This window comes from Dendropsophus ebraccatus, chromosome 13, assembly GCF_027789765.1.
Source record: "Dendropsophus ebraccatus isolate aDenEbr1 chromosome 13, aDenEbr1.pat, whole genome shotgun sequence".
NCBI lineage: Eukaryota > Metazoa > Chordata > Amphibia > Anura > Hylidae > Dendropsophus > Dendropsophus ebraccatus.
In genome coordinates this window covers 50,555,165-50,571,515 of record NC_091466.1, presented here as the reverse complement: position 1 = coordinate 50,571,515, position 16,351 = coordinate 50,555,165, and the positions used below count along the sequence as shown (strand labels likewise).

At 45.1% G+C, this 16,351-nt stretch overlaps 1 protein-coding gene across 3 annotated transcripts in view; it reads left to right on the top strand.

Moving 5' to 3' along the window:
• The window catches only part of ARMH4 (armadillo like helical domain containing 4), a 115,458-nt gene that overhangs the window by 81,856 nt on the left and 17,251 nt on the right, over positions 1 to 16,351 (top strand). For all 3 annotated transcript variants that reach the window (XM_069950116.1, XM_069950115.1, XM_069950117.1), the window contains exon 6: positions 14,570 to 14,601. In XM_069950116.1, coding sequence (XP_069806217.1) covers positions 14,570 to 14,601 — 32 coding nt within the window. The remainder of the gene's footprint in view (positions 1 to 14,569; positions 14,602 to 16,351) is intronic.

Genomic DNA, 16,351 nt, shown 5'->3' with positions numbered 1-16,351 from the left:
ATGGGGCACTTGTGCCTTCTCCCGGGCACCTCAGCCACTGGCAACATACCACTACCTCCTACTTCAACCACCGGCCTCCGCACCTAAGCCAACGTCGCACAATGCCCACCCAACCCTACCAAACCTCAACCACTGGCCGTTTACTTAAGAGGGTTTGATCGTGATAGAAACTCATCCACTATCTGCAGTAGAGGCTGAGAATTTTTCATAGACAAAGCCCTTTAATGGGAATTGTAGGAAAGTGGTTTCTATTGTGTTTGACATCAAATGACATTTACCTGTTTGTGGTGAACTGTCAAACTGCCCTTGTTCTATTGCTATATCCTTATGCAGGCTGTAATAGAATTCCTATCATGACAGCCATGGACTGGTGCAGTGAGAGAGAAGCTGTGTTGGAACAGCATCAAAGTTGAGTTGTTCATTTTATTTCTCATATGAAGGTAGAGTTGGGTCCTAATACTTTACAGAAGCACAGAGGGACCTTTTTACTATACAGGGGCAAACAGTGGCCTATCTACCATACAGGGGCACCGAGAGGGCCCAACTACTCTACGGGAGGACAAAGGGGGTCCAGCTATTCTACAGATGGCACAGATAGGGCTTATATACTATACAGAAGCACAGGAGGTGCTAACTACTATACAGGGTCACAGGGAGAGACTAAGTAATATGAAGAGGGCATAGAGGGGACTTAACTACTATACAGGGGTACAGATGTGCCTACTACTATAAGGGGCACATAGGGGGCTTAATACCATGCAGGAGCACAGAGGAGCTTAATATTCTACAGATACAAAGTGGGCACCAAATGGGGACACAGTGGAGCGTAACAACTATATGGAGGTACATAGGAGGCCTAACTGCTATATGTTGGCACAGTGTTGGGAACTAACTACTACATGGGGGCACAGTAAAGGGACCTAACTATTATATGGGGGCACAATGTTGGGAGCTTACTACTTTATGGTGATCGCATAGTAGGCAGTGTAAGGCCTGATTTACGCATCAATACTGCTCCGTAGCCGTGGACCAGCAATTAAAAACAAGATTATAGATGTGCATTGGTAATCATCTGCATTTGCACTGCATTTGTTATATCTCCCCAGCACCTGTGTGCCATGATCTTCAGCTCCATACTGGCTAAAGAACTGACAGATTCAGTCCTCATAGGTCAGTGCCATGGGCTTACCCCCCCCCCCCCCAGGCTAAAATGTGCCAGACAGCTGAATTTGTTATACAGGTCTTTTGAAATGTACTACATGTATCCATATATATATTCTGTGCTCAGTCCAACCTGTCTTCCAGACAGAAAAGAAAAGAACATTGGACATCCAACAGTTTGGTCTCGCTTCAGTAAACAATCTCTCTTCTGTTCAGCTCTATGATATATCCAATACAAGTTTCTATAAGCAAAAATATGGAGCTCTCCTCGAGGCACCACTCAATGTCAGATGTCCTACACAAACTCATAAGTCATTTAATGCAAATTTGTTCCGAACAGAGAAGTTACAATCTGTTGTAAAAACGTAGAAATTTCTCATAAATTCTTTGGCAGACAGTCAGCTGTGTAACTGGGAAAATTTTATTGGCTTCCAATTTTTTCTTGTTCGACACAGTGTCCAGAATTGTGATAAAATAAGTTAATATAGAAAACTAGGACTTTAGAAACCAAGCATTTCTCTAACAGGAGTTTTACTGACCATCAAGATCTCAATATAGTAAATCTTCCTTGATAATAAAAAAAGAGTTTTATAGGAATTTTTTATCCCTGCAAACTCAATTGTTCAGAGGAAAACAATTGTAACCGCTATAAACTTCACTTCAAGTTCTGTAGCACACCATCAGAAAACTGAGATGTATAACCTATTTATCAGTAGATGAAAGTGTTGGATCGAGTAGCCTCCTCCCAATAATGCTGTTGTGCAAAAATCTTTTTAGTGTTTTTTTTTTATTTTTATTTGAATACAATAAATCAGGCACACCACAAAAACCACACACCAGCCAACAAACCAGGCACAAAACAGAAATTTAAAGGTACAAATGCTTGACAAGTCTGCCGAACACAGAAAAACTAGACCAAAAAGTTGCAAAATGATGCAACATGCTTGTAAACTTTTGAGCTCCAAAAATATATTACAGAGCTCTTGTATCTGGTGGAAAACCACGTTAACAGAAATGTGTTTAGAATTCTACAGTATATGCCACTGTGGACGCCGTTGGCCATGGCTTATCTCCTACAGGAGCAGAGAATTCGAGCCCTATTACAAGGAAATATTATGGTCGGTTATGTGTAATCAGTTATGTGTATTCAGACAACCTTCAAACGACTAACAAAAATTTGTTCTTATGTCGTTGATCACATCTTTTGAGCTGATCATAAAATTTCTGTTAATTTTTCGCTAATCGTTCTCAAATCTTTCGGCGTATGAACACATCATTCATTTGTAATCACGATCATTTGTATACTATAGTATAGCCATCAGTGACTATTGACTATCGTTCTGTGTTATGGTGAATGATTTGAGGTTTTTCCCAAAAGCGCTCGCTTGCACTCGTTTGTCGTTAATCAGTGGAAATGAAAAATCGCTCTGTCTAATGTTAAATCCAACATAATCTATTCTACCCAGCATCTATTGTCGGGGGTCAGTTGGGAGGCCCCTATATATAAGAGATCAGAAGCTGTGTGTAATGACCAATTTTAAGGCCCTTCTACACCTGATAATTGCCTGGAGACATCTTTTGTGCGGTCAATCGGTATTGGCCTCACATTCCCCCATGTAAATAGGTAATGTGCCGCCAACATTGATGAAGTTTTAAGATGAAGATTAATCAAACCATATGAAGGCTCAGTATATGAGTGCCAACCCATGTTGGTCTTACAAAGGGTCCTATTAGACAGCCCGGTGACAGCCCATTCAATAGAGTATATGAGTGCCGAGCTGCTAGATCTGTGCTCGTTTACTTAGCTTAATATACAGCTCGATAATCATTTAGAACATAATTTCCAAATGACGGGTATCAGGGTCCATCTCCCACTATAGTAGTCTGACCCAGTGGTCACCAACTATTGTCTTCACCGACGTATCAGGACCACCGTAGGACAATTAATACATAACTTTACATAAATCATTAAAAGCACGGTCCACAATAATTACATATATAAACACCATAATTGTGCGCTATGTACAGTGATGTTTCCCTTCCGGACACTCGTCCTGCACTGGGCAGGGATATTGACTGATATATCTATATAGATATATCAGCAAATATCCCTGCTCAGTATACATGGTCCTGTTACATTCAGGGGGTACAGTATACATGACCCTGTTACATTTAGGGGGTACAGTATACATGGTCCTGTTACATTCAGGGGGTACAGTATATATGGTCCTGTTTCATTTAGGGGGTAGAGTATACATGGTCCTGTTACATTCAGGGGGTACAGTATATATGGTCCTGTTTCATTTAGGGGGTACAGTATACATGGTCCTGTTACATTCAGGGGGTACAGTATATATGGTCCTGTTTCATTTAGGGGGTAGAGTATACATGGTCCTGTTACATTCAGGGGGTACAGTATACATGACCCTGTTACATTCAGGGGGTACAGTATACATGACCCTGTTACATTCAGGGGGTACAGTATACATGGCCCTTTTACATTCAGGGGGTACAGTATGCATGGTCCTGTTACATTCAGGGGGTACAGTATACATGGTCCTGTTACATTTAGGGGGGTACAGTAGACATGGTCCTGTTAGTTTCAGGGGTACACTATACATGGTCCTGTTACATTTAGAGGGTACAATATACATACTGGACTCTCCAATATAGTCTGCAGTGTGGTAATACTCTGCAGAGCCTGTGATGACCAAGTATCAGCCACCACATACAGTATAGCCTCCTGTCTGCCCCTGTATAGTGTACAGTGTAGACTGGGGGAGGGGGGGGGTCGAACATGTTGAAAGACAAACAACTGATACAGCAACGGTCTGCTGCCGTCGCTCCATGGAATAGGAGTGGTGGCAGCAGACGCTGCTGTATCCTATGGGCTGCCTGGACGATCAGCGATCACCCGGGCAGCCCCCCACACACACAGGCTCCCCGTGGCCCCTCCCACACTCCCTCCCGCGTGGAATAGCGGCAGCAGCAAGCGGGGAACGAGGAGCAAACGAGCGCTAATAGCGCTCGTTTACTGCTGTCAGTAAGCCCATGGAATAGGGCCTTAAGGAGAAGGAGTGTCACTGTTGGCAGGCATGTTGAGGTAGCCTAGATGATCATAGTAAACTATTGTCAATGGTGCATTGCACCATTGGCAAGACTGGATACTGTTGAGGCAGCCTGGCTGAGACTACACACAGTATCACTCCTGAAATGATTTAGGAACAGGCAGGACATCTTGCTGCTGGTATCAGTGCCACAAGTGGCTGATTTTGGCACATAGTCCCAAGCATCCTCTTACACTATAGGCCATGAAAGAATACATAGTATGAAATACTGCTGGAATATTCCATCCCGAATCAAGTGAATTTCAGTGTAGCAAAGCAAATTAACAATGTGCCACCTTTAAACAATTTCGATAATAAAACAGCACCGTCATCCATGATAAATCACATTTACTCATAAAAGATTTCTGAAGAGAATAAAATCAAATAAGTCTATAGACTATTGAACATGTAGCAGGTGATAGATCTGCATTACACGCACTGGAGCACGGGGAAACATCACTTATTGAAAAATAATTCATGTTTTCTTCATGAAAAATCCATTTCACTGAGAAGAGCCAACATCCCATCGCAGCAGTAAAGAACCAAGAGAAGCCATTGCGTATTACAGTGGGTGGTCGCAAGAGGAATCCGGAGAAAAACTGATTAGCTCTGTGCTAAATCCCAGGGATTGAGATTAATTGTATATTAATAGATCATGTTGATTGTCTCGGAAGCGAATGTAAGAAAACAGAATGCGGCTTCGAGAATCAATGTCATAAATGAAGTAGTAGCTACTAATTTTTCAGTAGGAGCAGACAGGGAACTATCGATTGCTCCGCCACTTCTAAGTTTGGTCATTAACATCTAAAGGGTGATATAAAAAAATGGCAGAAAGGAAACTTGTGCTAATGATTCCATTTACTCCTTTTTGCCTGTATAAATAGCTACCTCATTTCTTATAGAGCTCCTCTGCATAACAATAGTTGTCCAGGACTACAAAAAAAAAAAAAAAAGACTACTGATTTGCCAGAAAAAGTGAATGGAGATAAACTGCAGTACCAGGCCAGTGACACATGTGGCGCTGTTTCTGAAAAAAGAAAGATGCTTTTCTTTTTTAAAGGGGTACTCTGGTGAAAATCTTACTGGTTTCAGGAAGTTATATAGATTTGTAATCTACCTCAATTTAAAAATCTCTGCCGTATGCCCTACAGGATGTGGAGTTCTTTTTTTTTCGGCTGCTACCTCTGTCTATGACAGGAATTGTCCAAAGCAGTAGCAAATCCCCATAGAAAACCTTTCTTGCTTTGGACAATTTCTGTCATCGACAGAGGTGGCAGCAGAGAGCACTGTCTCAGACTGGAAAGAAAACACCACTTCCTGCAGGACATAAAGCAGCTGATAAGTACTGAAAACTTGAGATTTACACATCTGTTATAACTTTCTGACATCAGTTGATTTGAATACAAATTTTTTTTGTCAATAGAGTACCCCTTTAATGTTCAAAAAAATGGAAACCTGATGAAAGAGAATGAACACAGTTATAAATACAGTCTAAGAAATTGCTTCCTCATAGTTTCCTATTCAACCAAGACTGTAAATGAGTGGACTTCTCTGTGACACAAGGTCATCACATGGATGACAAGGTCATCACAAGGTTTGATCAGTCATGCAGTCCTTTCTGGCAATCAACTTTTGGCACCAAATCCTCTATTAGATGGGGATATGAGCAGCTGATGATTTTTTTGACATTACTGAATAGTCTGATCAGCAGCAGATGAATGAACTTGTTTGTTGCTTGTTGGCTGATGGAGTATGGTTCTGGGAAAAAAAAATTGTCCCACGTTGGCATAAAAATAAATAATTTATACTCCTCTGCCCTGATCCTCTGCCACTGCAGTCCTAATATGCAACCCCACTTCTCAGGGCTTCCTGCTTTCCTCTTACAGCCACTAAGCCAATCATTGGCTGAAATGGGTCACATGTTTTCCACTTTTTCTCTGTGTTGTGAAGAGGAAATCAGGAAGTGCAGAGAAGCTGAGATCAGGGGCTGTCCAGACTGCAGTGACATGGATCAGGGCAAGTGAGTATTAATTTTTTTTCCTTTTTAATCTAGCCTGCAACTCTTTTTTTTAAGTTTTGGACAACAACTTTATAAGGAAGCTCCTATTTTGATCCATAGACAACAACAAAAGCGTTCCTTGATAAATAGGAAGCCTAGAAATCCTATTAAAGGGAACCAATCACACACAAATTGGCCATAAAGATAAGGAAACGTGCTGGTACATCAGCCAGCACGCTTCCTAACCATCCCCCTGTCCCCTCCGTCCCATGAACATTCAGCCCGCAAAGTTAGTTTAATAGTGTCCCGCGCTGTATGCAAATTACTATGTAAGTAGTCAAGGTGGGCGGGCGGCTGGTCAAGTAGTCCCGGTGGGCGGGGGCTTCGTCATGTAGTCACAGGCTCCTGGGCCGCCTCCGGTGCTGTAATCACGCCCCTCCGGGCGTGTTGTAAAGCGGCTCCTGGTGACGTCACTCGGGGGGGCCGGCATTGCACGTCGGCCACGCCGACGTCTTTACTAAGCTGCGCGTGCGCAGTACAGTGGGTGAAGCCGCTGCTATACTACGCCGCGCAAGCGCAGTACAGCAGCGTCTTCTCAGGCTGCACTGCGCATGCGCAGCTTAGTAAAGACGTCGGCGTGGCCGACGTGCAATGCCGGCCCCCCCGAGTGACGTCACCAGGAGCCGCTTTACAACACGCCCGGAGGGGCGTGATTACAGCACCGGAGGCGGCCCAGGAGCCTGTGACTACATGACGAAGCCCCCGCCCACCGGGACTACTTGACCAGCCGCCCGCCCACCTTGACTACTTACATGGTAATTTGCATACAGCGCGGGACACTATTAAACTAACTTTGCGGGCTGAATGTTCATGGGACGGAGGGGACAGGGGGATGGTTAGGAAGCGTGCTGGCTGATGTACCAGCACGTTTCCTTATCTTTATGGCCAATTTGTGTGTGATTGGTTCCCTTTAAGGATGACCACCGGTAAACCGGTCAGCTTTCTTCTATGGACAACCTTAAAGGGATTGTCCAGCTCTACAAAAACATGGCCACTTTCTCCCCGCTCTTGTCTCCAGTTTGGGCGGGGTTTCAAACTCACTTCCATTGAAGTAAATGGAGCTTAATTGCAAACTACACCTGAACGGGAGACAAGAGAAGGGGAAAAGTGGCCATGTTTTTATAATGCTGGATAACCCCTTTAATTCACATCCAAGCAGTGTTATGGTAGCCTTCCTACTGCATATTAAGCCCCTCAGCATGCACAGGCTAGTATATAAAAGTTTGTGCCACAGTAAAACTCCATTTTTTTTCTCACTGTGACATTTTACAAGTAGAGCACTTGCATCTGTTATGAGAGAGAACTATTGGATCGTTCCTTTTCCATCTTGCCCTGTATGAAATGTGCGCCATGCTGTGCTGCTGTAAAGGATGTGATGGAGAATTGGTATATTTTGTGCAATGCCCCTATAATTGTGTCGCGGAGGGCTGTATAATTGCTGGCAGATGCAGAAGCAAAAGACATTTGTGGTTGTTTGTGATAAAAAATACAAGATCAGCAGGTAAATCTATATTTATACAGAAGTACTCTTGGCAACATGCCTCTTTTTTTTCCATTACATAATTGGTTTGTCTTACATCTGGGGTCACTGAAGGTCAACGAATGGAAGGACGGTCTCTTATGCAAGTGGCACCAACAAGGATGCACTCAGTGTTATTCATTGCTGCCTAAAACATTTGTCTTGAGTGGAAAGAATGAAAGCTAAGCTTCCTGTAATTCAATGCCGTGTGCAAAATAAGTTCAAAATAAGTACCCATTGACCTTCTAGTCATTGATGGTATAATAAAGAGCCGGTGCGCTAAATGGTAAAGGTACAATGATATTTAGCGACATATAATTAGGCACGAAAGGTAATGTTTTCTTCTTTTCTCTTTTTGGATCTACGGTAATACTGCAGGAAATAATAATAGGATTATAATATAGTCCCAACATATGATCATGTGAACAAGCTGTTAGTTTAAAGGAGAAGTTAGGACAATTTAAAAATCTGGCAGGGGCAGAGGGAATTTGATCAGGAGTATGAACTTACCGTGCCCGTGGTGAGCAGTGGGACCGGCCTCAAGACCCCCACGAGAGGCATTTTCCCCTGAGGGGAAATGCCTGTCCCGGCTGATGAACTGGCTGCTCCAGTCATTGCGCCAGTCACTGACTGGCTGACTGACCAGTCCATCAGCCAGGTCGTGATGTGTCATCGCCAGAGATCGCAGAGTCCAGTGGGCCGTTCCCGCTGCTCACCGCAGACACAGGGAGAGCTGAGTTTGTATTTACCTTCTGCCCCATGTTAAAATTGCCCAGATTTCTTCTTTAGGCTGGGTTCACACTACGTATATTTTAGTCAGTATTGTGGTCCTCATATTGCAACCAAAACCAGGAGTGGATTGAAAACACAGAAAGGCTCTGTTCACACAATGTTGAAATTGAGTGGATGGCCGCCATATAACAGTAAATAACGGCCATTATTTCAATATAACAGCCATTGTTTTAAAATAACAGCAAATATTTGCCATTAAATAGCGGCTATCCACTCAATTTCAACATTGTGTGGACAGAGCCTTTCTGTGTTTTCAATCCACTCCTGGTTTTGGTTGCAATATGAGGACCACAATACTGACTGAAATATACGTAGTGTGAACCCAGCCTTAAAGAGGACAATTGTAACATGTTGGTTTTATGCCGAATACAATGCTATAGTGCCTTTTCTTAGAACTGTGCCATGTGACATTCCTCTGTTGTTCCTCCTGGAAATGTATGAATGAATTGACAACTGGGTGTTGTCTATAGGATGCATTTTTTTACCAGCCCTTTGAAATTAGGTACAAAGGGGGTGACTGCCCCTGTAGTGTATAGCCCCCCTGTGAGCTCTCCCCCAGTAGTATATAGCCTCCCTGTGCGCTCTCCCCCTGTAGAATATAGCCCCCCCTGTGCGCTCTCCCCCAGTAGTATATAGCCCCCCTGTGCGCACTCTCCCAATAGTATATAGCCCTCCTGTGCGCTCTCCCCAGTAGTATATAGCCCCCCTGTGCGCTCTCCCCCAATAGTATATTGCCCCACTGTGTGCTCTCCCCCAGTAGGATATAGCCCCCAGTAGTATATAGCCCCCCTGCGCGCTCTCCCCAGTAGTATATAGCCCCCTTCTGCGCTCTCCCCCAGTAGTATATAGCCCCACTGTGCGCTCTCCCCCAGTAGTATATAACCCCCCAGTAGTATATAGCCCCCCTGTGCGCTCTCCCCCAGTAGTATATAACCCCAATTTGTGCTCTCCCGCAGTAGTATATAGCCACCTGTGCTTTCCCCTGTAGTATATAGCCCCCTGTGCACTCTCCCCCAGTAGTATATAGCCCCCTTGTGCGCTCTCCCCCAGTAGTATATAGCCTCCCTGTCTGCCCTCCTCCTGTAGAATATAGCTCCCCTGTGCACTCTCCCCCAGTAGTATATAGCCCTCCTGTGCACTCTCCCCAGTAGTATATAGCCCCCCTGTGCGCTCTCCCCCAACAGTATATAGCCCCACTGTGTGCTTTCCCCCAGTAGTATATAGCCCCCAGTAGTATATAGCCCCCCTGTGCGCTCTCCCCCAGTAGTGTATAGCCCCCTTGTGGGCTCTCCCCCAGTAGTATATAGCCCCACTGTGCGCTCTCCCCCAGTAGTATATAGCCCCCCAGTAGTATATAGCCCCCTGTGCACTCTCCCACAATAGTATATAGCCCCAATGTGCGCTCTCCCCCAGTAGTATATAGCCCCCTGTAGTATATAGCCCCCCCTGTGCGCTCTTTCCCAGTAGTATATAGCCCCCTTGTGTGCTCTCCCCCAGTAGTATATAGCCTCCCTGTGTTCTCTCCTCCAGTAGTATATAGCCCCCCTTGTGCTCTCCTCCAGTAGTATATATCCCCCCTGTGCGCTCTCCCCCAGTAGTATATAGCCCCCCTGTGTGCTCTCCCCCTCTAGTATACAGCCCCCCCTGTGAGCTCTCCCCCTGTAGTTTATAGCCCCCTGTGCGCTCTCCCCCTGTAGTATATAGCCCCCCGTGAGCTCTCCCCCTGTAGTGTATAGCCCTCCGTGAGCTCTCCCCCTGTAGTGTATAGCCCCCTGTGCTCTCTTCTCCTGTAGTATATAGCCCCCTGTGTGCTCTCCCCCTGTAGTATATAGCCCCCTGTGTGCTCTCCCCCTGTAGTATATAGCCCCCTGTGCGCTCTCCCCTGTGGTATATAGCCCCCCGTGAGCTCTCCCCCTGTAGTATATAGCCCCCCAGTAGTATATAGCCCCCCCTGTGCGCTCTCCCACAGTAGTATATAGCCCCAATGTGCACTCTCCCCCAGTAGTATATAGCCCCCCCTGTGAGCTCTCCCCCTGTAGTATATAGCCCCCTGTGCGCTCTCCCCCTGTAGTATATAGCCCCCTGTGAGCTCTCCCCCTGTAGTATATAGCCCCCTGTAGTATATAGCCCCCCTGTGCACTCTCCCCCAGTAGTATATGGCCCCCTTGTGTGCTCTTCCCCAGTAGTATATAGCCTCCCTGTGTGCTCTCCTTCAGTAGTATATAGCCCCCCTTGTGCTCTCCTCCAGTAGTATATAGCCCCCCTGTGCGCTCTCCCCCAGTAGTATATAGCCCCCCTGTGTGCTCTCCCCCTGTAGTATATAGCCCCCCCCTGTGAGCTCTCCCCCTGTAGTATATAGCCCCCTGTGCGCTCTCCCCCTGTAGTATATAGCCCCCGTGAGCTCTCCCCCTGTAGTGTATAGCCCCCCGTGAGCTCACCCCCTGTAGTGTATAGCCCCCTGTGCGCTCTTTCCCTGTAGTATATAGCCCCCCGTGTGCTCTCCCCCTGTAGTATATAGCCCCCCGTGTGCTCTCCCCCTGTAGTATATAGCCCCCTGTGTGCTCTCCCCCTGTAGTATATAGCCCCCTGTGCGCTCTCCCCTGTAGTATCTAGCCCCTGTGAGCTCTCCCCTGTAGTATATAGCCCCCTGTGCGCTCTCCCCCTGTAGTATATAGCCCCCTGTGTGCTCTCCCCCTGTAGTATATAGCCCCCTGTGCGCTCTCCCCCTGTAGTATATAGCCCTCTGTGTGCTCCCCCCTCCCATATAGCCCCCCTGTGTGCTCTCTCTTCCTCCCATATAGCCCCCCTGTGTGCTCTCCCCTTCCCATACAGCATGTGACATAAAAAAAAAAACACTTATACTCACCCTGGTCCAGTGTCTCCTCTTCTCTTCCCTCTTGTGGCTGCACTGCAGCGGTCACAAGAGGCCGCTCTCCCCTGTCCTGGCACCAGCGCAGTAACGTCACTCGAGCGCCAACACCAGAAGGGGAGTAAGGCCTTTTGTGACTGCTGCGGCCACAAGAGTGACTGACAGGGAGGGAGCCAATGGCTGCTGCCGCCGCATGGTGAGTATGGGCGCTCGTTATGAGCGCTCATAATTACTGTGCAGGGAGCAGCGCCACCCCGGTCTGCCAGTTGCAGACCCCTGGTCTAATGGTTCCAGCACTGATGGACAACAGCAAAGTGAGTAGGGGCACATCCCATCAACAAGGGGAATGGTAATGTCCAGCTGTCAATTTAAGGCATGCATTTTCAGGAGGAATAACAGAGGAACAACCCAATGCAGAGTTGTAACACACTGTTATATGAGCTATAGAAGTATTTAAACAGTCATGTCTGTACTGTTACTGGATCTAGGGCAAGTTTATTCAATTGGAAGGTGTCATGCAGCATATCAAAGACTAGAATTGTCTCAGAAATCAATTGCAGTTGTGTACTGCACAATAAAGAACACATTAAAGGAGTTATCCAGCGCTACAAAAACATGGCCACTTTTCCCCCTCTCTTGTCTCCAGACTGGGTGGGGTTTCAAACTCAGTTCCATTGAAGTAAATGGAGCTTAATTGCAAACCACACCTGACCTGGAGACAAGAGAGGGGGAAAAGAGGCCATGTTTTTGTAGCGCTGGATAATCCCTTTAAATGTCAAATAGCTGTGCATCATATCATTTGAATCACAGGTATTGCTAATCTGATTGTGGCAATTGATTTGTGAGACAATGCTGGTCTTCTTTGATATTCTACATGACCACCTTCACATTGGTAAAAAATATAACCTAATATGGCGGCTTTCAAGATGGTTGACATAGCTTAAAGCATAGGCCCCTCTCATCCATTACTTGTTGGATTGTTTAGATATGTCATATTCCTTTTCATTTCTAAAATAAATGGGTCCCGTGAGGGTGTCCTTTGAAGTTTAAGGGGAAAAACAGTAAGAGGGTTGCAGCACTAGACCAGCGTCTCCTTTGCCTTGCATTCTCATAGTTGTGAAGGTTTCAGAGATGGGACCCCCATGACTGTAAAATAATGTCATAACCAAGTCATAGAACATTACTTTATGAAAATACCCCTTTAAAGGATCTGCCGCTAATGCTTTGGTGACAGATACCACTGTATATCTAAAAAGGTCTTTTGGCTGCATGGTGGGGAGACTTTACAAGGTTTTAATGTTATGGCTGATCGGTGTTTATGCTCTATATGGTTGTATTATTTGTACACTTAACAGGGGCACCAAGAGAAGGGCATCTTCTATGACCCTATCAATGCCCTATTTTACTAAAAACACCAAAATAACTCTATAAATGACCCAGTATATGTGAATGACTGCGGCTTAACCTGCGTGGAGCACAGTATTTCGGGATTATACAATGGGATGATAATTCCCTGGTGACTGCTATGTCACAGCTGTATTTAAGGTCTTCACCAGCCTGGGGGTATTATTAACAAAAAGAACATCTCTGCAATATTAAATATTAACACAACTCTAATATCTTCTTCAAAAGAGAGCTGGAATGCCTTGTGGCGGCTGAAGACACTGCCTCCGTAGCACAATGAGAGCTTTTCAACCTAATCATGTTTTTGCATTTAGTGAAATGATAGAGCGTGTCCCAGTGGGAAACACATGAGCCTCTGCACCCCGGGGGCTTTCATGACATTGATATTGAATAAACTTACACAAGTGTGGCTTTTTGCCTTCCCCATGTGGCTTTTGTGCTTGTCTAGATCTGTTAGCACCACAGCTGTGATTACAATTGACGGCATGAGGGGCATCAAGAATAGAATCTGTAGCCCCTAGGCTTTACATACACAACTGTATTATGGCCCAGTGCAGGCTGAGTTATACAGCAATAATAGACGTCTATGGGGCTCTTCTATATATATATGCCTATTGCATGTTCAATGGGAAGCCTTAGGCCATGTTCAGAAGTGGCAAGACAGCGGCCATTCTGTGACACGGCCGTGTCACAGAACGTCCGCTGTCTGAGATATTCAACCCAGCCAATACTGCAGTATAGGCCGGGTGAACATCACTTCTTTTCAATTAGAATGTGGGCACATTCAGCGATCCAATTAGCCATAGCAGACAATGTAAAGTACGGTCTGAACCATACTTTACATTGTCTGCACAACCTATTTCTTGCGGTCACTGTTCACTGAACAGTGGCCGCATAAAATAGACATTTCATCTTTCTGTGGGGCCGCATGGAATCCCAGCCGGAGTGTATTCAGCCTGTATACACTCCAGCCGGGATTCCATAGGGGTTAATGCGATTGGCCACTGTGATTAAACAACGGCCGTTGTTTAATCAAAAAATACATTGTGTCAACGTGGCCTTGTTATACAGATAGTCTCCCCTAGACACAATGACAATACAGAGGTTCCATAATGTAGAAAATAGAGGTTACTCATGGCAACCAATAAGATACTTTGTCTCATTTTTAAACTTTATGCTAAATAACTTAATTGCCAAGGGCAACAACGCTGTCAGTTATCTGCCAATTTTTGTACCTGGACTCTGTAAGGCTCTGTTCACACTGTGTTCCAGCTCATACACAAGGTACATTTTCTGGCCTGTGTGAGAGTAAGAAGCTCCAAAGAAGATGCAGCATATAACACTGTATTCCATGTTGCATAAGTTGGCTACATTGGTTATATGTATACTAGAGTTTAGAAAACTTTGAGCACGCTTGGGCTTGTCCGAACCCGAGCGTCCAGCAATTGATTAGCGGTGGCTGCTGAAGTTGCAGTGTGCTCAAAGTTTGCTCAACTCTAATGAATACTTTTGGCTTATACATCGGAAATTTTCCTGTTGCATGCATTGAATATGCACATTGCCTAAAGCTGCCCATACATAATAGATAGCTGTCTCTCCCAGCCTCCCTATATACATGCACACCTTTCCTAATTGTTATTTTTCTTTATCTTTTTTAGTAAGAAGTTGGATGGAGAAGCTTAAAGATAAGGTAAATTACATTTCTGAATCTTATCCGATATAAATTTTTAAGGGAAAATGAGGAAATATTGGAGGTCTAATATGTGTATTACCTTCTATGATAACATTCTTTAATCTGTTATATAATAATCCAGAGCTTCTTATAGTATAGCACTTATGTCCTGAAACGATCTGTACCGTAATCGGGTATCACATGAGGTTCGGAGTACTGTTATTCACTTATTGATTATGAGACCCATTTGGGGAATGGATTTAATCTTTTTCTATGTTTGAAGGTTTGATATCCGTTTCAGATTTTGGTGCGAAAAAATTACAGCGCATACATGTGGCCATTGTGTGCTGCATGCTACTGTGTTTCTCTGAAAATAGGACCTACCCTGGAAATAAGCTCCACCCTTATATTTCAGGAGTAGACTTGAAATATAAGCTCTACTCCAAAAATAAGCCCTGGTTGCTTTAAGCACATATAGCGCTGGGAAATATCATATCAGTTAGCTGATCTAAAACAAATAATAATAATAATATTTATTTATTTCTATAGTGCCAACAGATTCCGCAGCGCTTACAGATTCCGCAGCGTGGGCCTATGCAGTACCCTAACTGGTGCGTTGTACCAGCACTCTCAACCACAGGGACATCACTGGCAGCTCACAAATACTGTAGCGCATATACCGTACAGGGCTTTGTCAAAGCTGTGCTGAGGCAGTGCAGAGTAGTGTCCATACACCAGGTGACAAGGCCATGGAGGTGAAAGATGCGTCATGCATATGGCTGCAATGAGTCCTTGAACCTCGAAGCCCTCCAGTCTCTGATAGCACAAGATACAGCAGCCGCAGTAGTGGAATATCTCACAGTGCAGACGTCGTGAAGACCAGAAAAGGCTGGTGGTGGGATGCTGGCGACAGAACATTCAGATTTAGTGATTCTCTCACAAGATTTGAATATCCTGCTATCAGCATCCAACCACTAGCCTTTTCCATTGATCACTGGGTCCAACGACATCTGCACTGTGAGAGATTCAACCACTGCGGCTGCTGTATCTTGTACTGTTGGAGATCGGGGGCTCGGAGGTGCCAGGGCTCCACATTGTGCCACATGCTTAATGCATCATTCACCTTCATGGCCTTGTCACCTGGTGTATGGATGGAAGAGAGAGAGTGGCAGGACATGGGGATCAGAACTAGGCTGGCACCTGCCCCCAATGTATGTGAGTGTGCTGCCAGATAGGATGGCTTCATATCTCCAGGGGGTGAACTACAAATCCCAGGATGCTGTATACAGGGGCTGTGCTGTCACCTGTCATCACATATTATTTTTTATTACATTTTTAATACAACATATACTCCCCCCCCCCCAAAAAAAAAAAAGCCCTACCCCAAAAATAAGCCCTAGTCTTTTTTCATAGATAAAAAGTATAAGACCCTGTCTTATTTTCAGAGAAACACAGTACATGCAGTAACAATCCCACCCCCCTGCGGACACATTAGTCTGGGATATCATGCCTGGTTCTCCTTCAGCAGTGCAGGATAGCCCATCAATATCGGATCAGCGGAATACCAATACCAAGTACCCTCACAGATCAGCTGTTTGTCATTCAATGAATGGAGTCATCAGCAGACGGCTCTGTATATTGCCATTATACAATGTATGTGCTGTCTGTCTTCCACTATGTTCTTTGGGTATTGTGGGCAAGCAGTGGATCAATATATCAGTGTCCCTTATATATTACTTTCACAGACATCAGCCAGATGCTGAAGCTC